Raw genomic sequence first — 26603 nt, 5'->3', positions numbered from 1 at the left:
GTGTATCTGGAAACTAACTGGACTGACACAGTGTGAGACGCAAGACCCAAGACCCAAGACCCAGACCCAAATGATTGTGGGTGAACCTGGGGCTTTTGGGGTCCCTGGGAAGTGTCCCACTTTGCCCAGCTGGTGGTCCAGGCTGGCTGCAATGAGCCACAGCGTTTCTGGTTTGAGTCCAGCCGGAGACCTCTCTCATTTCCCAAATAAAAGACTGTGACCAGCTCCTGCACTGATCGCAACGGGTGTTTTTGTCCACGTTTTCAGTAGAAACAGGCAGTGACCACATCACTGACAAATCTCCAGCTTTCTAGTTGACATGTTGAACTTGTGATCAAACAGCTGCTTATCTGGTGCCTGTGTCACCTGATGAATCTAAGTCCAGTACTCCCTCTCTTTTAGCTCTGGTTTTGGTCTCCACCAGCTCCAGAGGGAAACATCTGGCTCTTCAGCTGCTAAATGCTCCGCTATGTTCACCAGCTGCTCTCTGACTGCGTCTGTCTGCTGTTTGCTGCTGAGCAGGTACTGGACAGTGGCTTTTTACAGCTGTTTCTTTGAAAACATCTGGCTGGTGTTATTACTGTATACGTTGTTATTGTAAAATATCCGTTGTAGCTGCTTTAACTTTGCTGTCACACAGGTCTGATCGTCACTGAGCAGCTGTTTCAGTCTGGACGTGGGGCTGAAACCCAGAAATAAAACGCGTTTACAAATTGAACCTGCTTAATGCGGACGCAGCCTGACTGAACTGGACTAACCAATAATATTTGTCCACATGGCGCCTCGAGTAGACACCACGCGGGTTTTCCTCCTGAAGTCCTGTTGAACTCGTTCACATCTGCAGCGAATGTGTCGTCTCTGAGCAGGTTTAATATTCTGACACTGAACCGTCATCTATTGCGGCTTTAATCAGCGCAGCCCCTGAGGTGGAGTCATGTGGTAGAAATAAGTCATCGGCCTGGAAATCCATGTGGGCTTTACAACGACTTAAATAATTCAGATTTCACCATTTCATTTCATGCAACAACTTTAATCACAAGGTGAAACCCCTGCTGAAAACATCAGACAACTCTGCTTCAGGATCCCGGGCACTGGGTCCTAGAGGGTCCTGGAGGATCCTGGAGGATCTGGGGCCGGTCTGGTCTGTGTACGAGGACTTTGACGAGGCTTTCGTCCTGGCGTCCGCTGGTTTTTGGTGAGGAGGTGGAGTGGAAGGAGGCATCGCTGTCGGACTCGTCTGACTCGGGTCGGTCCTGGTACGTCATGTCTGCTTCACTGACAGTAGTCAGAGTGGGAAATCAGACGATGAAATCTTTTTATGCTTTCAGGAAAATCTAGCTGCAACTTTCAACATTTTCTTAATATTTATACTTTTACTGTTTTGATTTGCATTTTTCTACCAACCGACATGACTTCAACCGGTACCAATAAACAGTATTAGTGTTCGGGCATCATTAAGAAAAATAAAAGTAAAAGTAAAGTCCAGGTACTGTCCTACCTGAGCTCAGAGTCAGCGTGAACGTTCTCCCCTCCATCGTCTCCGGCACTCACTCTGACTCGACTGTTTGAGCGCTCAGTTGGTCTTCGGCGTGTCGCTGTGGTGATCCTCCTCTTCATCAGTCTCCTGGCCTCCGGGTCGCTGATGCGAGTCGAGTTCGGAGCTGCAGACCACAAACTCAGCTGTTCGTCATCGCTGGAGTCTCTGAGACAAAGAAGGGGAGAGGGTTGAACAGCCTGACATCTGCAGCAACAGCAGCTTTAAGTCATGTCCGAGTCCGGTTTAAACCAGGTCTATCTTAGTCTGAGTCAGCAATAGTCTGACATGAGTCATTAATATTGAAGTATGATGCGGCAATATTCAAGTCTGAGTCAACAATACAGGCATCAGTCAGTAATACTGATGATTCAGCAAAATTACACCCTGACTGTGGAGTAGTCAACTTTGATTCAGCAATATTCAAGTGTGAATCGGCAAAACTGAAATCTGATTCAGTAATATTTCAGCCGTACTCAGGCCATAATCATAACCAAGCAATATAATAAACCTGAGTCAGCAATAATCAGGCCTAAGTTTGCTAATTTGCTGTATGACTCAGCAATATTTGGCCCTGAGTCAGCAGTATTGAAGTATTGGAAACCACTGCCCTGTGTCTACTACGGGTTTTGCTAATGGAGGTAGCGTGTCCCCTAAGAGTTGCCGTAACGCTGCCGTGAGGCGGTAGTTGCCGCTGTAGTCCCGTTTGGCGCGCGCGTTGGAAACTTAACACAGCTGTCGCTGCTCTTCGTCTTACGACGTCTGTGTCCCCTTCATTCATTTACTATTAAATATGCCCCCGTAGGCGCAGACAAGACGCACGGTTACATTATGATTCAACAATATATAAGCCAGAGTCGGCCATTTTGACATGTTTCAACCAGAGTTACTAGCATCAAACTGTGCGGCGGCAGTTTTGAATCATGAGTCGGCAGTTTTGGACTGTTTGACCGTAGGTCAAAGAGTTTAAACTTCAACAACAGTCACTTGACTCGCTGCCTTGTGACAGGCTGGACTGCGATTGGCTACTTGTGTCTCTGTAATGCAGCACTGGACAAAAAAAAAGAACATGATTCAATTATTCAATTATTCAATTTTCCAGTTGCCCAGTTCCGTTCCGCAGTTCTAGCGGTCACTCACAGCTCCTCCTCGCTGTCTTCCTGGAAGGTCAGAGGTTGCATGCAGACGACACACGTGTTTCCCAAGCTGTGGAAACATGGCCGACAGTACAGGCCTGCAAAAACAAGAGAGCAGCAGCTCGTGAAAACTCAGGAGAGCTGGAACAGCGGGTGGAAAACATGACACTGACCAAAACTACTGACAGGATGGGGAAACATTGCACTTTTCATAAATTCAGGGAGCTGGAGCCTCTGGTTTGATAAAATATGACACTTACTGAGCAGAAGATTGATCGTTTTCTTTGTTTCAATTGTGTTCTTCTGGCATTTCCGCCTTTATTTGACAGCCAGTGGAGAGAGACAGGAAAGAAGGGAGGAGGAGGGGATGACATGCAGCAAAGGGCCCGGGCCGGATTTGAACCCAGGCCACTGCAGCAGGGACCCAGCCTTGATGCTGTATATGGTACACGCTCTAACAGGTGAGGAAATTTCTCTGCTTGAACTTCATTCTAAAATACTAATTCTGTGACATTAAAGGGAGTCACCAGAAGAGACGCAGGGTGAGAAACAACAGAAATACCAGTTAGAAAAAGTAGTTTTCCCCTTGTTAGAACAACCGGCTTGGCGCAGGTCAAACCCTCGTAAGAGCTCAGGTTGCACAGAAAGTTGGATTTGTTTCAACGCTATAAATGTTTCCAGATCCTCCAGTTTTCAGGTGCTTTAGGGGCCATTTAAGACTGAGGAACTGTCGTCTTCAGCATCGCCTCTTAGAGGTGATGTTAGCAGCATCGCTTGTCTCTTGAGTTTAAGATGGGACTCCCTCGTGAATCTGAGTAGAAGAGTCTGCTCTTACAGCTTGTTTGAAAAATGTCTTCCCCCTCCTACACTTTGCATCGTGGGACAGCTGCTCCTCAACCCATTTTCTGGTCCTTTTCAGTTTTTAACTTGTCTGAAGTAGGAACATTAATGAGGTGTTTTAGTAACATGATGGAGGTGCTAACTGCAACTAAATACTGGAGCTCAAATATTTACTGCTACTCGGTATTTTTGTTGTTTTTTACAATCCAGTAAGAAACAGTAATTTGTCTCTGTTGAAGGTTTTGGAACTGGAGATGCTGTTGTTGTCACGAACACGAGAGGCTCTTCCCTCAGTCAGCAGGCAGCGGGCACCGAAGGGTTAACTGAACTGGTCTGAGAGGAAAGCTTGGCCCCGGGTCTGAGCTCAGCTACAGTTACAGACTGTTATCTGTCTGACTTCAGCTGAGTCAACAGCAGTTAGAGCAGCAGGACACTCCCTCGGTACACACACACACACACACACACACACACACACACACACACACACACACACACAGTTGAACAAAAGATTCAGCTACACCACTTCACACTGGAGGAATTAATCTCAGTGTCAGATATGAAACACAGCATTTCTTTTAATGTGAATCCTCATGTTATTAAAGGATAAATTTGATGTTATTTTATATTTTTCTTACTGTCAACAAATCCCATGAGTGTTAGTCAGTCTCTCATCACCTTCCCTCCTCTGTCTGTGTCTCTCTGCTCTGAGCCCATTCGTTCCCACTGGAGATGTAAGTCTTTAAAAACTCCTCACAAATATAATGTTTCATTTTAAAAACGTCTCAGTCATTTTCCTCCAACAGCTGCTCACTGTAGTTTTTTAATCAAACAATCAGGAAAACATTTGTTGGGGCCTATTTTCAGCGGCAGCTTAATCCACATTTGGTGCTGTAGTGAGCATTTGTGGCATCGGGACCGTGTGTGTGTGACTGAGTCTAAATAACCTACAGTGTGTGTGTTCGTGGTGATGAAGGGACATGTCTCCCAGAGCAACGGTCGTCTCACTGATGGGTTTCATTGGTTTCTGGAAACAGCGGAACTCAACGGCTCAGAGAAACCAGATGCATCACAACAGGAGACATTTCAGTGTTGGTTTGATTCTGTGCACGAAGTTTGTTGACAAGAAGGAAAATATAGATTATCACCACCAGATATCACCAGATTTATACTTCAACTGCACAGGCTGCTGAGATCTTCCAGCATCACTAGAACACAGATTTATTGTCAGTGGTAAATAAAGGTTACAGACACACTCAGTAGCTTCGTTACAGCACCTGACAGTGACTCTAAATCACTACGACAACACGAGGGAGAGTATCTCATGAAAAAGCTGAGAATGGATTTAAAGAGAATGAATAGCTCACTATTAAAGCTACGATGACTATTACCAGCGGTGGCGCTAGAGGAAAAGTCAGTCGGCTTCATCTTCTGGGGACCAAGAATGTCTTTACAAAACTTCATCACAGTCCATCCGGTACTTGTTGAGATCTTTCAGTTATTCAGGTTGTTTCATTTCAGCTTCCTTTAAGTCACATATTTCAACATGTCAAATTGTAAATGAACAGACGGACAGAAACTCGGCCCAACACACAAACATCTGACTCAGGAGCGGAGAGAACGGTCGGTTTGCGGGTAGATGCTGCCGAGGACCGTCCGGAGACAGAGTACAGTATGCGTTGTCGTTTGTAGCTGTAGTCCGCGTTCTGCGGCAGCAGTGTTCACCTCGTCATCGTCGCCACTAAACATTAAACAGCCAATCCTTGTAAAGTCCTGTCTGTGAGTGCTATAAACCTCTGTGCAGCGTTTTGGTGTCTGATAAACCTTCAGACTCATGGATCTGTTATGCCCCCCCCCCACAGGCCCTTGTGTTAACGCAGGACTGTTTTCTGTCCGAGCGCCCACTACGAGTTTTAAGGTGTGTTTACCTGTACACTGTGGGACTTCGCAGGTGACCTCCTCTGACCTCACCACCTCTCCACAGGTCAGACAGGTGACTGATGCTGACAGACCCAGCAGGTGAGACAGGTGAACTCCTCCAGGTAACCTGACAGATTTAAAACGAAAGCTGATTTCACTTGAGAATTCAGGTGATACAGAAACATTTGGGTTGGTCCTGAATGGTGCTAGGCTGCCTTGTCCAAAAAGACGTCTTTAGCATCAGAAAGTCCAAGTCTTTACACACCAGAGGTGAATTTCCACCAATAAAATTTAATATTTGCATTTCGAACCAATATCCTGTCAGTGAAGTTTCACAGTGTGAAAAAAATAAAATGTATAGATTAAACAAAAGCTTTTTCCTTCCGTTACTCAGCAGAATCAGCTCCAGGTCATCACTTGACGTCGACTCCCACATTATCGCGTGATGTGAGTATACGTGATGCCTTAAAGCTTAAAACTCCAGCGGAAGATGAAAACTGATGACATGTTTCTACCGCAGTAGGAGTGTTTGAAGGTGACTCCCTCCTCCTGCTCCTCGGTCAGCTCGCCTCCTGACTGCAGACCTCCTCAGGGCTTCCCCCTCCGTCCTCCTCTGATCCAGGATCTGCTGACGGAGGAACTGGATCCTCTCCTGATGAACACACAAACAACAGCAACAACACACCTCATCCGATTCGTGTTTCGCTCTCCTCCTCAGGTTTTTATTTTCTCACATTTCAGACTTTGAATAGCAACCGGCACTGCTGCTGAGGAGCCTCTGGGGAGCACACTTCACTCTAGATGTGCTCTGGATAAAGAAGTTAGTGTTTGTTATGTAGACGGCAGGACGCTCACACAGCAGCAGGCTGTCTGTCAACATGAAGCCGACTGTAAAAAGCGATGTAAAGATAAAGTGACATGTTGTAACGTCGGACTGACGTCGAAACACCGACAAAGCTGCTTTGTCTGTCAGTTGCAGCAGTTACACAGTGGCCTCGTTGTGCTGTTTAGCTTCCAGCAGTTTACACTGAAATCTGAAGTTGTCTCTTTGTCTAAGGAAACATAAACTGTAACGATGCTGCAGCTGTTGTGCGGCATGTGACTGAGGCTGGGATCGCGGTTCCCTGAAGGAAGACTGTATGTAAACCTCTCTGCGGGTCTAACCAGAGACTCGCGGAGGAGCCGACCACCTCCCACTAGCAGCTCTGGGCTGTGTGGTGATTTTAGCGTAGTGACCACGGCTGGTATTACGGGATCATGTGACACACACGGACACCAGAAAGCATCATAAATGAAATGAATCTTTATTTCTATCAGAATTTGATCCATTTGGTCCAGTAACTTGACAAATCTAGAAGAGCCGAATGATCCGTCTCCTTCTATATTGTGCTACTGACTAAAGAACATCATACGGTCAAGACGCAGCTTGACAGGATACGCCACTGCAAATTCATCACTTTCTCTTCCCAGATCAACAGAACCTTACGACGTCATCTGTCTTCATAACTGTTTCCATCCACCTGCACATTTTCAATCACCAAAAAAAAAAAAAAGAAGAGTGGAAACACCAGAAATATCAGTAAAAAGTATGTGGTGTAACAGCAGCTGTGGATAAAACAGACAGAGTGACTAAACGCTGATGTACATGAAGCGTGAAGAGAGGAAACCATCAGACCTGTGAGGAGCCACGAGGAGACTGGAGCCTTCCTCACATCAACACATGAAACCAGCAGAAACGTCAGGTTTCCATCACGTCGTCCACACAGTTTTCCGTCGTCTGAGCTCTGACTGCAGCTCTTTTAACGACCTCGTCTCGCCGCGTCCTCTTCTTCTGTGGTGGTTTAATGGCAGCGCCCGGAGAATCGGCTGCACCAGCTGTTGATCAGCTCAGATTCACACAGCAGCAGTGGATGGAAACAAGACTTCACTCATATTGTTCTTTGTACTATTTGAATGGAAACCTGGTTTATGGCCCAAGCTGTGGTTATCAACTGACGCAGGTCAATATAGCATCGTTTATTCTTAAATTGGGGGGTGGGGAGGTCACCCATATAAGCCCATGGACTTATAAATAAAGTCTAATTAAATTAAAATAAATTTGAATGGAGTTTGGTTTACCCCTGATCCTTTTCATGCAACCGGAACTCTACTATTTAGTGCGCTGAGCGTGTTTCAGGTCTCCGAGTGTCAGAGAGTTTCAGAGAGTTTCGGTGGGTTTCAGTCTGCAGGTTTCTGTCTGGTCCAGGTCTCATGTGGATGAGTTCAGACCTGCCTCCTGCTTCCTCTTCTCATACTTTCATTCTGCAGATTCCTCAGATATCTCTGTCTCTGTGACCTTTCACCCATAGCATGTGGTTTTCTTCTCTGTTCACTGAGGTCTGACAACAGTCTGTCTCAGGAGACTGGAGAGACTCTGGCGGGAGGGGGCGGGGTTTACAGGTGGAAAATCTACCCTCGGGCTTCTTCTTGTCCTGCTACATGTCACCTGATCCTCAGTACGCTGAAGCCAGAGTTGAAGGATCGGTTTACACCATCTGTGTTTCGCTGGCTGTCGTCCAAAACCCTCCAGGAAAATAAGAGGTGGCTTTCGTTTGGTTTTAGATTTGGATTCATTTCTAACTTCTGAGAATGCTGCACACACAGCAAGGTGCAGATCAGTGTGAGAATCAGTGCGGGTCCATCAAAATTAAACTTGTCTGTGTTTGAAAATGCCTGGTGAATGGAGAAGAGCTGTGAGACACGTTTAACTGAATCTGTTTTGCTTGTTTGCCTTCATCAGACAGTTTACGGCGGAGACACAGACAAGGGGGGGGCAGGGGGCTATGATGTGCAAAGGTCCCTGGCAGAAATCCTGCATTTTACAGAAATAATGGAACACAGTTGCTCAAAATGTGTTACTTTCCATTCAGGTCTTTTACTCCATTATTCCTGCTCTTCTCCCAGCTCACTGTTGATGTGGACTACAGGAGAAAGCAAATGGTGCAGTCAGACCAGGTTCAGAGAACGTCGACATTAAACCAGACCTGCAGCCTCAAGACTGCGTCAAGTGTTACAACTTTATGCTTGAGGGGTTCGGGGAAAACTGAGACTGTGGCGGCTCAGTGAGGGTCGGAGCTGTGAGACGGTGAAGTGAAGAAGACATAAAATGTCATAATTAATCAACTGGCCGTCCGTCTCGCTGCTGTGAGGCAGTTTTGTTGACTGTTACTGAGAGAGTGAAGAAGAGGAGATTTACCTGTTCTCGCGTTGCCCAGGTGTTTGACTGTGGACAGATTCCTTTGCTAAAACCACCTGGAGACTCTGTCAGTGCGGACACTGATCGGTTTCACGTGAACACAGAGCAGACAGTGTAACGTAGACGTGGTCTTAACGTTGGTCTGTGTAGAATTTGTATGTGATGATATTTTCTTTTCAGTTACTCTGATGACAGACAGTTCTACCTTTGTCAGGACCAATTTCAGTTTTAAACCATTGTGGTGAGGACATTCCTGCACTGAAGGTTCAGACCTGCTTTAAGGTTCAGTTTAGAATCTGGTTTAGGTTAAGGTAAGGGAATGGATTATGTCAGTGAGGGTCCTAACACGTGTGTGTGTGTGTGTGTGTGTGTTTGTGTGTGTTTGTGTTTTCATACCAGCTCTCTCTCTGGATGATATGAAGCACAGACGAATCGTCTGCAGCGTTGGACAAATCCTCCGGTCAGAGAGACCAGCAGGGCCAGACCCAAAAGGAACCCTGCAACAAAGACCAGAACCAGTAAAGAGCATGCAGGCAGAGATGACTATTATTTCTGCTGATCCAGCTTCTCTTCACTGTTTGTCGTTTCGTTGTGTGATCGACAAGATCTAAAAAACGGAATACTTCCTCAGTAATTCAGCTGCTGAGGCTTCTGAGTAAATTTCACATCCACATTTCTAACTGGACTGGCTTCACACCTGCTTTCGTACTTTACTGTCAAACTCCAACAGTTGGGCACCTAAAGTTAAAGACGTAAAGAACAAAAAAGCCTGAGAAGACTTGTTTTATATATATTATACACGTGCATATATACACACCGTTCTTTTTTTTTTTTTTTTAGAGGCTTAAAACATTTGTTTGCTGTTTTTTTAGTTTGGAACTATTCATTCATACCTTTGCTGCACTTTGATTTCTCATCTCCTGTTTATTCTGTTATATGCAATATATTTGCATGTGTTTTATATTGCTTTGTGTGTCTTTTTACAGCCTATATAAAGCACTTTGTATCACGTTGTTCTTCTCCGTCTGCAAACCTTTCCTGAACTGGACTCCACAGAAAGCTTTCAAAATTGTGATCTGAGGAGCTCTTTTAATCTGGATTTATCATCCTGAAGACGGGAAGTGTTTGTCATATTTGGGACCTACTGTCACAGTGTAGGCCGTGAGTCCAGTTTTTTCCCTTGTGTTTCTAGCGTTTCCCTTTTCCCTGCGTTTTCTGTCTTTTCCCCCGTCCGTCTCTGTGTCTGGGGCGTGGCGCTCCTCCTTCTCTCCCTCTCTCCCTCTCTCCCAGCCACCTGTTGCCGGTCAGGCAGCACACCTGCAGTCCGTCAGCTCCTCAGGTCAGCGGTATGTCTTCCCTCGTGCTCCAGCCACTCTGCACCAGGTCGTTGTTTTCGCCAGTCCGGGAGATTTCACTCAGGCCGTTTAGAGCTCACAGTCTAAGTTCTTGCTCCAGTGTTTTGGACCTCTGTCTCCTCGTGCTACGGATCTCTACTCGCCTTCTCGCCCGTCAGCTCATCAGAGTGCCACGCTCCAGACCACCTGCTTGCATCACCAGCCACCAGTCCTCCAACGCCCCCTCCGCTCATCTACTCCTTCCCCAGCTTCCCTAGACCGCTGCATTCCCTGCCCAGCTCCCTCTCTGCCTGCTGCCTGCTTCCCTCAGCCCCTTGCCCAAAACCCCCCACTCATTCCTCAACTCTCACTACAGCGCTGAGCAATAAACTCACTCTTGTTGATTTGAACCCCGGGTTTTGGGCTCCTCTGCTGACTGTGACACACACTTTGGTGTTTCTCTTCCAGCTGTGTCTGAGTCTGTCACCAGAGTTTCTCTCGGCTGTCAATCAAAACGTTTCTGTCATTTTCATGTTCAGACATGACCTGAAGTCTGAAGATTAAACATTCAGACAACACACAGCTGTTACCCCGACACAAAGATCAGGTTTCTGAAATTCTTGAAACCCTCTCCCTCCCCCTCTTCCCCCTGCGACGGTTACTACTACTACTACTGTCTTTACTGCTGCTGGGCCTTGTCAACAACAGGAACTTTGTTTTGAACTCAGGAACTTCACTTTTATTTAAGTTGCAGAAGTCTGGTTGCAGTTTTGGATCCTGGTCCACGCCTCTCATGCAGGACTTTGATGGGTCAGACTCAGGGTGGAGTCCGCAGGGCTGGATGTATCTGACACAAACCTCCAGGCTGCTACAACTTGTTTGAAGAGGAAGACTGTGTGCTAGTAAACATGGATGTAAACAGTGCAGGCTTCAACTTTTCAAGTTTTACATTTTTAAAATCAGCTTTGCAAATATTTCCGGAGGAAGGTAACACATTCAACATTTGTTGGAGTTTTAGAAACACTTGACACCTGTCCACAAAGCAATGATGGTTATGACAGAAAACTTTAAGTGCAGCTGCAGAAACTCACAATAACATGTTTCAACAAATACTTTTATTACCGATTAATTTTCTCATTTAATCGATTGGTCTATAAAATGTCAGAAAGGGTCAAAGGTCCAAGGTCACATGTTCAGATTGTTGTTGTCTGACCCAAAAACCCCAAAAGATTCAGTTTACCGTGACAGAAGACTAATGAAACCAGCACATATTCACATCTGAGAGGCTGGAACCAGAGGGGTATGGGCATCTTTTCTTTAAAACCAATGATTAAATTATGGTTGTCGTTTTGTATCGATTGACTAACTGATTTGATTGATCATCATTTCATTGCGATGATCAGCCGCCTGCACCGAGGCAGGCCGTGATGTCACATCCTGTATGATGTCACTTCCGGCGTGTTCCTTACCTAGGACGAAGGACGTGTTGTAGTTTGGCTCTGACGGCTCCAACAGACACTTCTTGCTGATCACTGTGACGTTCCCTCCCTGTAGGACGTTAAACGAAGCCACCAGGTCTCTGAAGATGTCTGATGCGAAACCTGATCCGTTCACCTGCAGCGCCACGGTGACGGGAGCTGACAGGACAGAACGGTTTCTTTGGTTTCGCCGCTTTAACCGACATCGCAGTCAAATTCATGTCGTCACGTCTCACCTCGGGCCACCACGTCCCCCTTCACCTGGTGATGCACCTGATCCAGCATCCAGAACACCAGGAAGTCCAGCGCCACCAGCAGGCTCCCCATCACCAGGTGCCTGAGGACCGAGACCATGCCCACCAACACCGCTCGCCGCTCTCTGCTCGACAGGTACGACGACACTGGAAAACAGATGGGACAACAAAGGTCACTTCAGTAAGCACCTGCTGGAATTACACACACACACACACACACACACACACACACACACACAGAGAAGTCGACAACAGTAAGAGTGGGCAACCACGGTGGCGCCCGTGACTCTGCACTGCTCATCACACCTTTAGAAAACAAAACTATCTGATCAACTCAGTTACTCTGGATCCGCTGACCTCAGGAAGGAGCAGGCGAGCAGGACGAGGCCGCCGTACTTCAACGGTCCGCTGAGTTTCTGAAACACCTGCAGGTCTGATGAAACCTCCTCCATGATGTCCTGAGACACCTGCTGCAGAGAGCGGCTGCTGTCGGCGTCCAGGTCAAAGGTCACCGAGGCCGAGATGTTGAATTCAAACTCGCGCTTCATTTTCTCAAACGCTGCGACGGTGGCTAGAGGGAGACAGAGTCGGACTCTGCAGCAAAATAAAGATTAAAAAACGACAGCGCTTAAAAAAAGCGGCGGCGTGATGACGAACTTACGAGCTGCCAGACGGTTTTTCAGATGGTTGGCGACGTAGGACGGGATGGTGCAGAAGAGCTCGGCAGCTGAAAGACGCAAACACGAAGAAGAAAAAGCAAAACAAAATGAGTCTGAAATACCAGGGCTCCTTAAGTACACTGAGCTCATGTCTTCAGTAAGTTTTCTGGGATTTGAGGGGTTTCAATCACAGAAGCAGTTTACTCTGCCAATTATTTTTAATCAGTTAATGGGTTAGTGTACTAAATGTCTGAGGTGACATCTTCAAACGTCCACTGAGAACATGAGAAACTGACATCGAAGAATGGACGGTAGTTTATCTGATAAACGTCTGAAGCAGTTAATCAATTACCAACACTGTTGACAATTTCCCTCTCAAATTATTAATGAATTGATCAGGATTCTTTCCACACTAATAAACACTGATGTTTTTATTCATGTTTTGATCTCATAAATTACAGATTGATCAGATTTTACAGCAGATTCTCTTTTTGTGACGTTTCACTAACAAACGGTTTGTTCAAGAGTTGAATACTCAACCCTGGACGAGAACAAACAGCTTTGGTTCCAATAATTCATTTGTTCCTTTAATCACTGTTATCAGTGTCAGTTTCTCATGATAATGGATTCATCATCTCAGTAATCTCAGGAAAACAACGGGTTATTACCTCAACAACAAAATAAGTATCTTGCCATGAGAAAACAAAAGGTCGTTTTCTCCAGCGACGTGAATGAGAATGAGAGATATTTTCATCATGTCAGCGAACACCAATACTGTTTTAAATAATTTTCAGCTCTCATACAACAGGATCAATACAATACAGTCAACTTCTCAGTGGAAGTTTCACATTCAAATTAAATAAAGAGGACTGATTTGTACGACATGATAAAACTACGTCATTATCTGCGACTGACTTTTTCTGTTTGTTATCACGACAAAATACAACGTTATACCGTGATAATTCATTTTTGATTTTGAGATAACAGGTAGAAATGGAGATTTATGTCCGTTTGTTATATATTACACACACAAATTGAAATTGTAAACTAAAACTATTGCAGCCGTGGCTGTTCTCAGCTTCTACACTGTAAGTAGATTCATATTAAAGGACGACTCCAGTGATTCAGTGTTTTCACCGCCATGACGTTCAGTCCAAAAACACTGGATCCTACATTTCCCATTATGCATCTGGATGGTGTCTTTCACCGGAGCTTCGCCACCAATGTAAATAGTCACGTTTTTCAAACTCCACACCTTCAGTTTGTGACAGACTGGACGTCAGACATTTCTAACAGGACCGGCCAACTGACCTACACTGTAAAAAAAACTGCAAAGTAAATTCTTCAGCATGAATAGCAACAAGAGCAAGAAACTTAAATTATCAGCATTTAAAGTAAAAGCTGCAACTGTGTCAACAAATGAAGCTCGTGTCTTATTTCGGTGAAAGTGAGTCAGTCCTGGTAACTTCATCTGGGATTCATTACAAAAAGAGAAAGTTCTGGTAACCTCTCTTCTTTAGCTGTTTAAAGCAGGAAAACAATCAGTTTTCAGTCCATGTTTGCTTTATCCTTTGCACTGTAAAATCTTATAATACGTTATATTGAATAAACTTTTTATTAAGTGCAATTAGATCAGTTTGTCAGTTTTAAGTTTAAATTCTTTAATAATCACGAGTACAATTCACCAAATGTCTAATGGATTGTTGTTAGTTAGTAGGTTATTTAGTAGTTATTTAGAAACACTGTCAGCTTTTTCACATACATTTCCCAGCATGCATTGAATAAGGTTCCCCAGAAATCCTTCTTTTTTCCAAAATGAAAAAAGAGAAAGAATTCCTGCTCATTTATAAACAGAAAATTCCAAGTGAGTAAAGCCCACAGATCCGAGTTACTCCGACTCCGAGAAAATTAACAAAAGTAAAAAATCGGAGTTGTGATCATGAAATAACACGTCTGTCTAACTTATAGATTAGTAAATTAACAGAAGTAAAAATTCTAAGTTGGATAAACTAAAAAGCCTAAACTTAAGATATTAAGTTAAATAGTCAAACTCAAAATGTTACTGATGTTTGTTGCCTTGAAATTTTGTGTTTTCCCAAGTTTTTCTTTTTTACTCTGTGTAATGCTCCTTCAAAGTGGTTGCGAGGTGACGGTGTCAGTGAACGCACCGCGAGCGAGGTTGCAGAGCGGCAGGAAGCTGTCAACGATGTCACACAGGAAGCCGAAGTCTCCCAGCAGGTCGGTGCAGTCGGCCCGAGCCTCGGCAAACACCGCCCGGCACTTCCTGTACGGAGAGCCAAGTTTGGCGTTACAGACGTCCCCAATGTCCACCAGGAAGTGGAGGACGTTCCTCAGAGTGCGAGCTGCAGGACAAAGGTCACAGGTCAGCCTTCAGGATAAACTCAGGATAAGCTCAGTCACCTCTCTTGCTGTCGTTCTATAAGCCATCAGTTGCTGATGTTCACCAATTACCACTACTACTATTATTCTCAGTAGCACTGGTAGTAGCGGTGTTATTGTTATTACTGTTATTATAATGATAGTGACTATTATGCTTACTGTAGAAAGAGAGAGTGAAACCAGAAGTTTCGGGTTCATTCAAAATGCCGTTAACATCTGTACTATCACTAATAATTAATCATTCAGCCTGGGAACAGAGTCTTTCTCAACAGTCTGTCGTCGTGGCTCGTTTCATGTTCAGGTAACGACTTTTTGAAAAACAATCTAATCTTGTGGTTTTATTCCATGTTTTTTTAGCAGCTTTTTGCAAACACCATTTCCCATCGGTCCACAAAACACTGCAAGCTAAACATCAGGGCTCGACAGAAGAGGACAGTGGAGTGTCTGTGGTTAGTTATCACTGTTGTAATAACAGTAGGACCGAAGGGACTGAACTCTGTAGACTTCAGAGCTTGAGTAGAGAGTGTCGGTGAGTTTTATGGATATGGATGAAACCAAGTTACGATGATGTAAGCACCCACACTGCTTCACTTGTAGTTTCTTTGTGCAAGTTGTAGTTTATTTTCATGGGAGATGTTTTTTTTTTCTCTGCCTACAAAGTAAAGGTTGTTCAACTTTCTTAAAATAAGGAAGGTTTCAGTTTCTTACATCAGTTGCTGTAGTAGTTGTCGATTTATCTTAGAACCTCTTTTCCTTTGTCTGTCCTTGTGTATTTTCTGTCTCTTTCTGTCACTGTTGTATCTGTAAAGTCACTATTAATGTTTTGTTTTCACACCGTTTATAAATGAACATTTTTTTTGAAAAACAGAATTCAAACGTCCTTTGAGAGTGAACAAGTAAACGCTGCCTTTCCCACAAAGCTCCTGTATTCATGGTAAATACCAACGCTCTTACAGGCAAGTCTCGCCACTCGGCAGCCATCTTGGCAACGCCCCTGGAAGTTATTTCAGGCTAACAAGACTGTGTAAATGAATGGGGAGAAAGTCATAACCTCAGGTTCAATGGTCAATGGGACATAAAAACTGAATGTGTAGAATCAGCAGTAAAATCTGATTTAAAAACTGCTTAAATAGTTTGGTGACTTTGCCCCAAAAAAGGTTTAAAAGGCTGTTTTTCCACAGGTTATGACCTCTACTAGGCATGTGCAAGGTTTCGTTTGCATCAGTGCAACAACACGATCGGCTCGATATGTTTCCTGTTCAGCTGCTATAAAGCAGATGATTGGCTGATTGGGGGGAAGTGGCGGGATATGTGTCATGCAACCGCCATCTTTGGCGTCACGTACTTTTCCATTCAAAAAGCTTTAAGTGGTTTGTCTCTCATATAACGTCTCTGGTAAATACACACAACGAAGACGGCGACAAAGCCTCAAAACACAGAACAAACCGAGACTAAAATGTTTTTAGTTTTTCTTTGTCAAAAGACTGAAAAAAAACGAAAACAAAATCATGTGCCAAACTAACACAGTACCATAAGAGCTTCGTGGAGCGAGTATAGTTAAACAGTGGTGGAACGGTAATGCGGCACACACAATTACAACAATACACATTATTAAACTTAATCTTAACTAAATAATAACTTGATAATTAAACTGTGGGACACTGGTCCTCTCTCCACTGTCTGAAAAAAGGCATAGAAGTCCCTCACCGACATGTCGGACGCCGTCAGTCAGAGCGTGGATGAAGTTCTGGACTCTTCCTGCGACAGAATAAGCGTTACTGCTGATCTCTCTGATTCTGTCCAACACAGCTGCAGACAGACAGACACAACACACACACCGCTGCTATAATGTGACGGCAGGACGGCTGAATCTCAATCTGGACTCAGATCACACTGAGTACAGGAAAATTGGTTCGTGAACTATGTTTTTGAACGGTCACGAAGCTGAACCGAGTCAGCTCAGTTTAAAGAAGAGATTTACAGAACTTAAGTTGACATTTCAAAGTCAGTTCTTTCAGTTCAGATTCAGCGTTTGGAGATAATACATCAATGGTACAGGAAAAGTAACTGAGCCCCAGTCCTTGGCGTGTGGGGAATTTAACAACACTGGGCAATGTTTATGTCAGTACTTAGAAACGTACACATTTTTAGTCTTATTCTGGTGTGTTTTGATTTTTCCAGCAGAAGTTCATTCCTGGTGGTGCGGATAAGACTTTGAAACAGCATTTAGACGTCGTCATGCTGAGAATTACAACAGTCGGGGTCTGTCATTTCCTGCTAAGAGGAAGTTGCCTGGGAATAAGAATTTAATCTGGTTCTTATCAAAACAAAAACACAAACAAACTTCTGGGACAGTTATTAGAATTCGGTCCGTTGTGTTTATATGTAATAAAACATAAAAACACGAAGACAGTAGGAGTTTTCTTTTTTGGGGGGGTCAGGGGGACTCGTGACCTCAGCATTTCAAAACTTGTTAAAAACTTTAAAATTATGAAATAAATACTTAGAAAAGTCAAAGTATTTAACAGCAGTATTTTCAGCAGTATACTGTGATGGTCACAGAGGGCGGGACTTACAGAAGAGGGGCGCGGCTGCTCTCTGCGTCAGTTCTTGCGTCCGATTGGCTGCCAGCTCGGCTCCACACAGGAGACTGGCAGCAGCTCGCTCCGTGTTTTCTAGTGTGTTGGTGAGCGGACCGGACAACAACACCGAGACAAACAGGAAGAGGAGGAAGCTCCTGCCGTGGCCTGAAACACAGAAGAAGAGGGGCTGTGATAGGCTGACGAAGGCCACGCCTCCATTTGAAACACCGCTTCTATTTGGTGGAAACGTCATTAGTTCTGCAGGTATTGGACATAAACCAAAGTATTGATAAGTATAGATACTCAACTGAATTTGAGTCCAAAAACACTGGATCCTACGTTTCCCATAAGGCACCTTGATAGTGTCTTTCATTAGAGCCATGTCTTTAAACTCCACACCCCCAGTTTGCAACACAGACTGGAAGCTGGACATGTATGGTCTGAGACAAGCCGGCTGATGAAGAGAGGTCACTGACTGACCTGAGCAGAGCGAGGGCAGCATCACCGCCACGTCGGCCCGGACTCCGGCCGACAGTCCCATACCGAACGCCGCCAGGAAGGCCACGGCCAGCGTGCTGTGAACACAGAACCACAGGGGCTGCTTCTGCAGGAACAGAGCCGTGACTCCATACAGAGACGCCAACACCAGCCCGGAGACAAATGCCATGAGGCTCCACCCCCCCTCTCTCAGGTGACCTTTGACCTTCCTCCAGCTGCTGAGGCGAGAGCATCCTGCTGACCTGTGGAGGGAAAGACGATGAAAGTCTAAAGTCTCTCTAGCACCTCCTACAGGCCGCAATGTTCACCCCATGTCTATCAACCATCTATATAATCAATACGGGCAAAAATACCAAAGAGATAATCTTAACCGCCGCTGACAACATAAAATGTAGACAATGACAAACAGACAGAAGCTCCGTCGGAGAGGACAGAGAAACTCTACTGGTCCACCTGGTGTTCAAAGGTCGAGTAAAAACCAGTTCAAACCAGTGAACAGAAAGGAGCCCAGTTAGGACTGATGTGGTGGACACAACTAGTCTCTACGCTAGAAAATAATCTGCCTACATTTGATTAAAATTTGTACAATTTCACAAACTTTTATCATAAACATTTATTTTATTTTTATTTTTTAGTATCTTGGATACGTCTGTATTTCAGTGTGAATCAGGTCCAACCTCCAGGGTGAAACAGAGTCACTGAAACGTTAGACGCTTTTTGTTTTTGTTTTTTTGAGGATTCAATTATTCTGCATTTTTACATTTGTTTTCAGATGATCTGCGGTGCTCAACTCAAACACTGCGTTAGGTTATTGTGATTGAAGCAGCTTTAATAATTAGTTTCATAAAATCGGATGATGTGTGACAATGTGAAGGGCGGTAACGGTATTTTCACTATGGGGAACGTTTGCAGAACGTTAGCTGAAGGGTAAGGGAGCGTTCGCTGCAGGGTATAGTATACATTATTGTTATTATTTTTATCACAGTAAATTAGTTATAGGTGTTTATTATAACTACTAGTTACAAACACACACACACATATATATGGGATCTTGGCTTGGTCATTCTCAACCACCTTAGGAGGTGTCCTCCATCGTGACCTCGGGACCTCCTACCCATACTCGGTGCAGATGTTCCCGTACACTATGCCAGCCACTCGGTTATGGCGTTCCATGTACGCTGTTCCTGCCTGCTTCTTACACCCTGCTAGATGGTGCCGGACTGCCTCAGGAGCCTGGGGTCCTGTCTGGTGTGGTAGATCCCCGCCTCTAGTGATCTTGTACTGAGTGCCTGTTCTTGTGCTGCCATGAGTAGCGCTTCTGTGCTGACCTTCAGTCCAGCCTTTTCCAGCCACTGGTAGGATTTCTTGACATCAGCCACTTCTTCTTCTTCATATATGTATAATACTAATGTAGCCTGTAGCTGCAACTAATAGCTGAAATGACATTTTTATATTAGCTGCACATTCCAGCTTAACAGATATAACCATACAGAAACCAGACACCAATAGGGAACGTTGCCTAAAGGTTATCTAAAGGTTATTATTCTCTAGTTTCACAAAAGAATCCTGTGAGAACCTTCATGAAACGTTCCTAGAACATTCTTTATGGGGGAACCAAACGGGAACCTTTAGTGAATGTAGTCGCAGTGACATGTTCTTTTCTCTGACACTATCAGGAGACGGAAGAAACGTTCGTGTTAACGTTAATATAAAGTGCTGGGGTGATTTTTATCTGCATCTGATGAACTTTGAACCTGAACTTCTAAAGATCCATCGATCAGCAGAGGATCCAACCGCCGGAGGTCGCGATCGGAGTTAGCATCTGTTAGCCGTTAGCTCCCCGCTAGCCTGCTAGCCGAGCAGCGGCAAGCAGTACCCGTCTCGCCGTCACCTGTGAACGGTTACCTGTTCAGGACTCCTCTGGCGGTGTGTCCGACTCCGCCTCCTCCCACCTGGATTGTGATGTCGGTTTTCATCAGGTGCCTTCTCCCTTTCTTCGCTCCTGCGCAGACTCCAGTGTTTTCACGTTACCTGGACACCAAAAAAACCCCAAACCGAACCAAAACAACAACAAAACGCGGTGTCAGAACCGGAAACTTCCAGAAGCTCCAGCTGTCAACTGACAAACCGCCGCCCGGTCTGTGGCTTCGCTCCGGGCTTTCAGGCTCTTGAAGCGGAGCCTTGACGGACGATGGCTCAGCCTGAGCAGCAGAGAGGTTCGGCTCCTCTCGGAGGTACGTCCACCGACAGAGAAACTCACCTGGCACCACCTGTTGTAGCAGCTACCTGTCAGCTAGCAGCTTCGTCTCACTTTTCTGTTGGCGGTTGTATCTGCGTGACCTCCAGCTCTCCTCATCAACCAGCTGTGTGTGTCGGTTCCAGATGCGCAGAGGTCCAGTCAGACCGTCCGGCTCCCCAGCCGATCCGAGTCTGTGGTGGCTCACCTGGTCCTCCGAGCGCTGTTTGGAGCGGTGAGCGGTACAGGTAACGTCCCGTCCGTCCACCTGATTAAAGGGGGATGAATGAGTAGAGTGAGGATTACAGAATTCCTCCGTAACTGGCTAATGTTAGCATCGTTAGCATCCCCATATTTTCATTTTAATTCATTCATTTGGTTTTTATTATTGTTTTTATTTTACTTTTAATATTTTGATTTAGTTTTATTCTAAACCATTTATTTCAAAATTTTTCATTTTTAATTATTATTATTTTTATAAAATATTTCATTTTTATGATAAAATGTTTATTTTTTTGGTTTAGTTTTTATTGTCTTAAAATTCTAAATATTTTCTTGTTTTCATTATGGTGAATTTTTGTTTTTGTCTGTAGTTGTGTTATTATTATTTAAAGGCATCGTAAAGGATTAGTAATGTGGGTGTTTTCCTCGAGAGACCACTGAGTTGAAATTGTTGTTAGTCTCGTGGATTTTTGTACATCATGTGCTATATGTGCTATTCTCTGTTTTATGTTGTGTTTGTTGTGTTTTAATGCGTTGTGAGTTTGTAGGGCTGCTGTCTCGGCCAGGTCTCACTTGTAAAAGTGATTTTTTTTATCTCAGTGGGACTTCCTGGTAAAACCAAGGAAAAATAAATAATATTGAAAAATGTTTAATCCTATATTTGATTCTATTTTTAATTGCAGTTGTTTTTTTTTTAATTTTTAATAAAGTTTATTATTATAAAATGTATATAGTACATTTTTTGTTTTGATTTAGCTTTTATTTTTGTAAAATTTTATATTTTGTTTATTATTTCAGCAACTGTTATTATATAACATTTTTTATTTTTATAAATGTTTTATACTTTAAAATTTAAAAAGCTCGTTATTATGTCCAGTTGACGTTCTTCGTGAAATCAAAGGAGTGAGATGTGATGAAATAACGATCCTTCATATGGTCCCTGTTCAGTCCTGTTCCTGGGCGTCGCTCACAGTCTCCCTCTGACCTTTGACCTGAAGCTGGCAGCAGGATGCGTGTTTGTCGGTGAGGAGACGTCACACTCGCGGCCGTTTTTCGTTTTTTTTTTCTTGATGAAATGCGTCGAACACATTGACAGCATCGGACTGACACGTGTGTCCGTGGGTGTTTTGTTCCAGGTGTGTGTGTCCTGGGCGGGGCGTTGTCCTCCTCTTTCAGGTGTTCAGTCCTCCTGATGTTTCCCAGCATGCTCGGCTCCCGCGGCCGAGCGTACCTGATGCTGTTTATCCTGTCTGTGCTCTACAGAGGTAAAGGCAGACACACAGATACACACACACACACCGAGTTTACTTGTGTGGCAGAGGATCACCTTTGCTGCTCTTCATCTGAGCTGAATGTAAACTAGAGACACGTTCAACAAACCAGCCGGTTAGTGCCCTTCACTAACGGCTGAAACTGAAACACACTGCGTTTACCGCACAAATGTCAACTTTCTGAGACTCGTCCAGAGAAGCTTTCGAGTGCAGCCTCGTCTTTACCGCTTCCTGGTGCACTGACCCATTACCGGTTAATTATTGTCCATTCGTTGTCTCGTCGCCAAGAAGCAGTTCCAGCACATAAACTCTCCTAAATATCGAACTGATAATAATAATAATAAATTTATTTACGAAGCACCCTTTAAAACACAGGTGCAAATTAGTACAAATATGAATCTAAAACAAGATGAATAATTAATACAAACATAACAGCAGTACTGTTAGTTGAGAAGAAGCCATAAGGTAAAAGTGAGGTTTAAGAAAGATTTCACAGAGGACACTGAGTTTGCTCCACAGCTGGGGGTCCTAGACAGCACAGGGGCCGGGTCACCTTTAGTGACAAGTCACGGTCAGGATCACAGGGAGCTGGCAGATCACAGACATCAGTAGGAACCCGACCATTCGAGGCCGCAAAAAACAAGCAGATCAATTCTAAAAGTCACAGGTAAGCAGTGAAGCTTAGCGAGGATCGTTCTGATGTGGTCGCTTCTCGTAGAAGTTGTAGCCGCGGTCTTTGGATGTCTCGCCTTCTGAGGACCAGAACACAGAGCGTTACAAGTCCAGTCTGGAGGAGGTAGAAGCAGGGCTGACCTTTTCTGGATCTGAAAAATATTAATTTCGTTTGTTACCCCGCAGAAACGAGACAGTCGCTAAATCCAGCCAGGAACTGATGGTCTCAGTGGAATTCACGAGACTTGGTTAAACCACCTTTGGTTCAGACATTTACAGTGAACGTATAAACTTGTAGAGTCATGTATTATTCACATTGCAGTAGATGCACAAACAGACACACCAAACATTTCATCCCTGTGAAGTTTATGTTCTAAACAAACGAGTTTAAATGGACATTTAGTTTGTAGCTGCAACATTTCCTCTCACATTTCCTTCATCTGCGTTTCTCAGGTATCATATCTGTTGTGGGACATTCATTTTTAGGGTAAAACAGTCGTCATAGAATGAAGCCCCCTCTACTCGTCTGTCCGGTACAGTTTCCCAGCCGGCAGGAAGACGTTAAATTCTTCTTCTCAGCGTTTGTGGATGACAGTAGTTCACATAGTGCTCTTTCCCCACAGCATTTAGAGAGGTCTCCTGCATAGAATAAATGAATAAATAAATTAGATAAGCCCAGACCTCAATGGGGGCGGGGTGGGGGGGTATTCACATGTTACAGCAGCTCGGAGACTCAGAGGCTTCTCAGAAAGAAAAAGAGATCGAGATCTCTTTGAATTCGCTCAATAAAAAGAAAATAGGAGAGGGGGGAAATTAGAGAGATGAGGTCATAAAGCTGTATACAATATGGACATTGCAGTATACAGAAATGTATATTGTCTTAGAGTATATCACATCTCGCTGTACTGTGTTTGTATTGAACTGTATTGTATTGTGCTGGCGGATCTTATCGTGTCTCTGATGTTGTAGCGTGTCCCGTCTGTCTCACCACGTTACTGCAGGACCGGTCTCTAACATCTGGCGTAACGTGGAGACGGCTGCTCTGTCTCTGAGCTGCAACCTGGACCTGCAGGTTCATCACAGCAAGTTACTGTGGCGAGACGCCGTCAGACCGTTTCTGCTCATCACTCAGCAACTCATGGTGAGAAAGACAGACCCTGGAAAGCACAACAACAACAAGAATTAACTGGTAATTTGTCTGTATCTTTATCACAAAAGACAATAACTGGACAAAAACAAGTAACTGCCAAGTCATGTACGTTAAAACAACCGGTAATAACACAAGGAGTCCTCTTTAGTTCAAGTCTCCTTATTTATCCTGTATAATCAGCTTATAAACCTGTAATAATTGGTTTATAACAAACTGTAATGTAGTTTGTAATCAGATATAATAACATGTTTCAGTGTTAATTAATGTTCCGTGTTTGTTCTACATATTCAATATTGTTCCAGCTGTGTCCTAGGAGTTGGTAACAAAGACATTAACAAACACTGAGATCTGATCACAGCTGCATTAGAGTCTATTTGAAAACTTGTTTTCTTAAACTTTGCGCCATTATAAAAATGTAATTTAAAAAAGTTTAAAAAAGCTGGAAAAAAGATGTTTTCCGTTTTTAAGACAAATTCCTGTGACCAACAAAACAACAGACCGAACACAAACTAAATCAAAAAGACAGATGATCTATAATCAATCAGAACGTTCAGCATGAATTGATCAGTATCCTGATTATCAGGGGTTGGGCTGCAGGAGTCATTGGTCCCACTGTTGTTTCCTGTTCAGGATGATAAAGCAGAGTTAGAGTCGGAGGCTCTGAGCGTCGGCAGGAAGTTTCAGAGCATCAGGGACGAAGTCGTCCTTCAGTACGGATACGACCGATTCAAACGAAAACACACCGAGGCTGCCAACAGCACACAAGAGCAGTTCACTACAAAGACCATGATGCAGTGCAACAGTGAGTCAGACCACATCAACATCATCACATTTGTGACACTGGACACTGGATAATGGAGGTCCAGGCCATTGGTACGTGGACAGTTACACATGTTTTGTTCTCAAGGCTCTGAGCTTCAGCACGTTCAGAAGGGAAGATACAAAGACTCTCCTGGTGTCTGTGGGTCCAAGACTTCAGCCAGTCGCTGACTGCAAAGGAATAAAACACAAATCATTAGGCTACACCGAGCCGACAAATCAAGGAATATTGAATATGATGATTCTGTTTGACTTCATGTGTATCTGTCCAATTTGTTATGAACCTCTAAACTCTGGGCACAGTGTGGGCTAGTTGAGACTTGGCACTTTAATGTTGAATCCATTATGTTACATGCAACTGTCCAAATACTTCTGCCCTGGACTGTATCTGTTAGTGTTAAAGACACATTTCACATTTAGAGGACAGGCTACATTTGATTTGTGTGCGTCGTCCAGGTGTGGTGGAAGAGGCTATGCAGCGCTGTTTTGATTGGTTCAGACGCAGGTGGGCGGAGTGCATGGAGGTGATACCTGTCCCCATCATCAACCACATCCTCTGTGTCTCTATGAAGTTCCACTTCCTGTGTGACATCATGAGAGGTGAGAGGTCACACTGGCTGCTGAAAATAGATAGTCTCTGTTTAAATTATGACTAGACTCAAATTCATGATTCAGTTACAGTGAAACATATGATTTATTCTTAAACTGGTAAGAATGCAGCTTGATGTTTCTTTCGGTGAAGTTATGACTGGTTAAGTGAGTCTGATATGTTGAATAGAAACGTCATAGTTTTAGATATCAAAAAGCTAAACAGTCTTAAAATGGAGTCGTCCTTTAAGAGCTGTGATAAACCGAGCCGACAGCCAGCCGACAGTCAACTGACAGCTATCCAACAGCTAGCCGTCAGCCAGCCGACAGCCAGCCGACAGCCAGCTGACAGTCAGCCGACAGCTAGCCGACAGCCAGCCGACAGCCAGCCGACAGCCAGCCGACACTTGACAGCCAGCCGACAGCCAGCCGACAGCCAGCCGACAGCCAGCCGACACTTGACAGCCAGCCGACAGCCAGCCGACAGCCAGCCGACAGCCAGCCGACAGCCAGCCGACACTTGACAGCCAGCTGACAGTCAGCCGACAGCTAGCCGACAGTCAGCCGACAGCCAGCCGACAGCCAGCCGACAGCCAGCCGACAGCCAGCCGACAGCCAGCCGACAGCCAGCCGACAGCCAGCCGACAGCCAGCCGACACTTGACAGCCAGCCGACAGTCAGCCGACAGCTAGCCGACAGCTAGCCGACAGCTAGCCGACGGTCAGCCGACAGCAGCCAGCCGATGCTGGAACCTTACAGCCCCAGTTTTATTTTTTTTATCAGACATTTGTGACCTCAGGGGTTCCTGAGTATTACTGTGGGGCTGTCTTGGGTGGGGCTTTTTCACTGTCATTTGGAGCTCGGGGACTGTGCCGGGGGGGGACTGGTTAACTAAGTACATTTATTCAAATTTGAGGTACATGTACTTTACTTGAGAATTTCCATTTGATGCTACGTTATCCTTCTGTTTCACAACAATTCAGAGGGAAATACTGTACTTTGTTACTTCTCTACGTTTATCTTAATGCTGTAGTTACTAGTTACTTTACAAATTAAGATTGAAAACAGAAAGATACATAAATAAACTGCATTACCAAAGATTAAACCAGTGATTCTCAAACGTTTTGTCTTGTGACTTCAATTTTAATAACTGATCAAATTATCAATATTTAACTAAAAATCAAAGATCAGAGAACAGATCAGTGGATCAGAACTGTGTTTCTTCTTCTTTCCCATGAATCGTCTGACGACCCCTCAGGTTCACCTGGTGACCCTCTGGAGGGGCCCAACCCCCGAGTTGGGAACCAGTGGACTGAACTCTCTCCCTGTCTGTGACGTAGCTAAAAGCAGCTCCACCTGGAGCAGCTCCGACAGTAAAACGCTGCCGAAGCCTCCGTGACTCAGGAACAATGATCTGATCACGTCATTGGACATTTTGCATAGCAAGTACTTTTACTTTTGGTACTTTCACTACATTTTTCTGAATTCTTCTGTACTTAAGCTTCAGCAGGATTTTAAGTGCAGGACTTTTACTTGCAGTGAGGTATCTTTTTCTGCTGTTGCACTGGTACTTTTATAAAGTAAAAGATCCGAGTACTTCTTCCACCACTGAAAGAGGACTAGATAGTGTGTTCCAGTTATCAGGGTATCAGACTGTTCGTCCTCCCTGAGGAAGACTACACCAGCATGCTGGAAGACATCGCTGGGGAGGACGAGGTCTGAGCGGAAAACGGATGAAGAATCACAGTGGTTTGAAAATGATAGACTAGTTTGTTTCA

General features: G+C 44.5%; 2 protein-coding genes and 1 long non-coding RNA gene across 3 annotated transcripts in view; 2 read left to right on the top strand and 1 right to left on the bottom strand.

Moving 5' to 3' along the window:
* Positions 1 to 1015: 1015 nt before the first annotated feature.
* On the bottom strand, positions 1016 to 20363 carry dcst2 (DC-STAMP domain containing 2). Its single transcript, XM_040117340.1, is given in 16 exon segments — positions 1016 to 1275; positions 1499 to 1702; positions 2675 to 2768; positions 5436 to 5554; positions 5943 to 6079; positions 9059 to 9159; positions 11466 to 11633; positions 11711 to 11875; positions 11967 to 12299; positions 12390 to 12455; positions 14556 to 14750; positions 16495 to 16596; positions 17364 to 17534; positions 17850 to 18109; positions 19773 to 19898; positions 20128 to 20363. Coding segments are annotated over 15 exon segments (2385 nt in total). The 5' UTR covers positions 19844 to 19898; positions 20128 to 20363; the 3' UTR covers positions 1016 to 1076.
* Positions 5822 to 9426, top strand: LOC120783934. The gene is made up of 3 exons (XR_005706394.1): positions 5822 to 5874; positions 5948 to 6145; positions 9062 to 9426. It is a non-coding gene; the product is annotated as an uncharacterized LOC120783934 (long non-coding RNA).
* The window catches only part of dcst1 (DC-STAMP domain containing 1), a 19741-nt gene continuing 12691 nt past the window's right edge, over positions 19554 to 26603 (top strand). The window contains exons 1-7 of the mRNA XM_040117341.1: positions 19554 to 20101; positions 20214 to 20351; positions 21274 to 21348; positions 21462 to 21590; positions 23270 to 23409; positions 24049 to 24220; positions 24694 to 24837. Of these exons, the coding sequence (XP_039973275.1) occupies positions 20059 to 20101; positions 20214 to 20351; positions 21274 to 21348; positions 21462 to 21590; positions 23270 to 23409; positions 24049 to 24220; positions 24694 to 24837 (841 nt within the window). The 5' untranslated portion in view covers positions 19554 to 20058. The remainder of the gene's footprint in view (positions 20102 to 20213; positions 20352 to 21273; positions 21349 to 21461; positions 21591 to 23269; positions 23410 to 24048; positions 24221 to 24693; positions 24838 to 26603) is intronic.

The sequence above is a fragment of the Xiphias gladius genome, chromosome 22 (genome assembly GCF_016859285.1).
Source record: "Xiphias gladius isolate SHS-SW01 ecotype Sanya breed wild chromosome 22, ASM1685928v1, whole genome shotgun sequence".
Classification (NCBI taxonomy): Eukaryota; Metazoa; Chordata; class Actinopteri; order Istiophoriformes; family Xiphiidae; genus Xiphias; species Xiphias gladius.
This window is presented reverse-complemented; position numbering and strand designations above follow the sequence as displayed.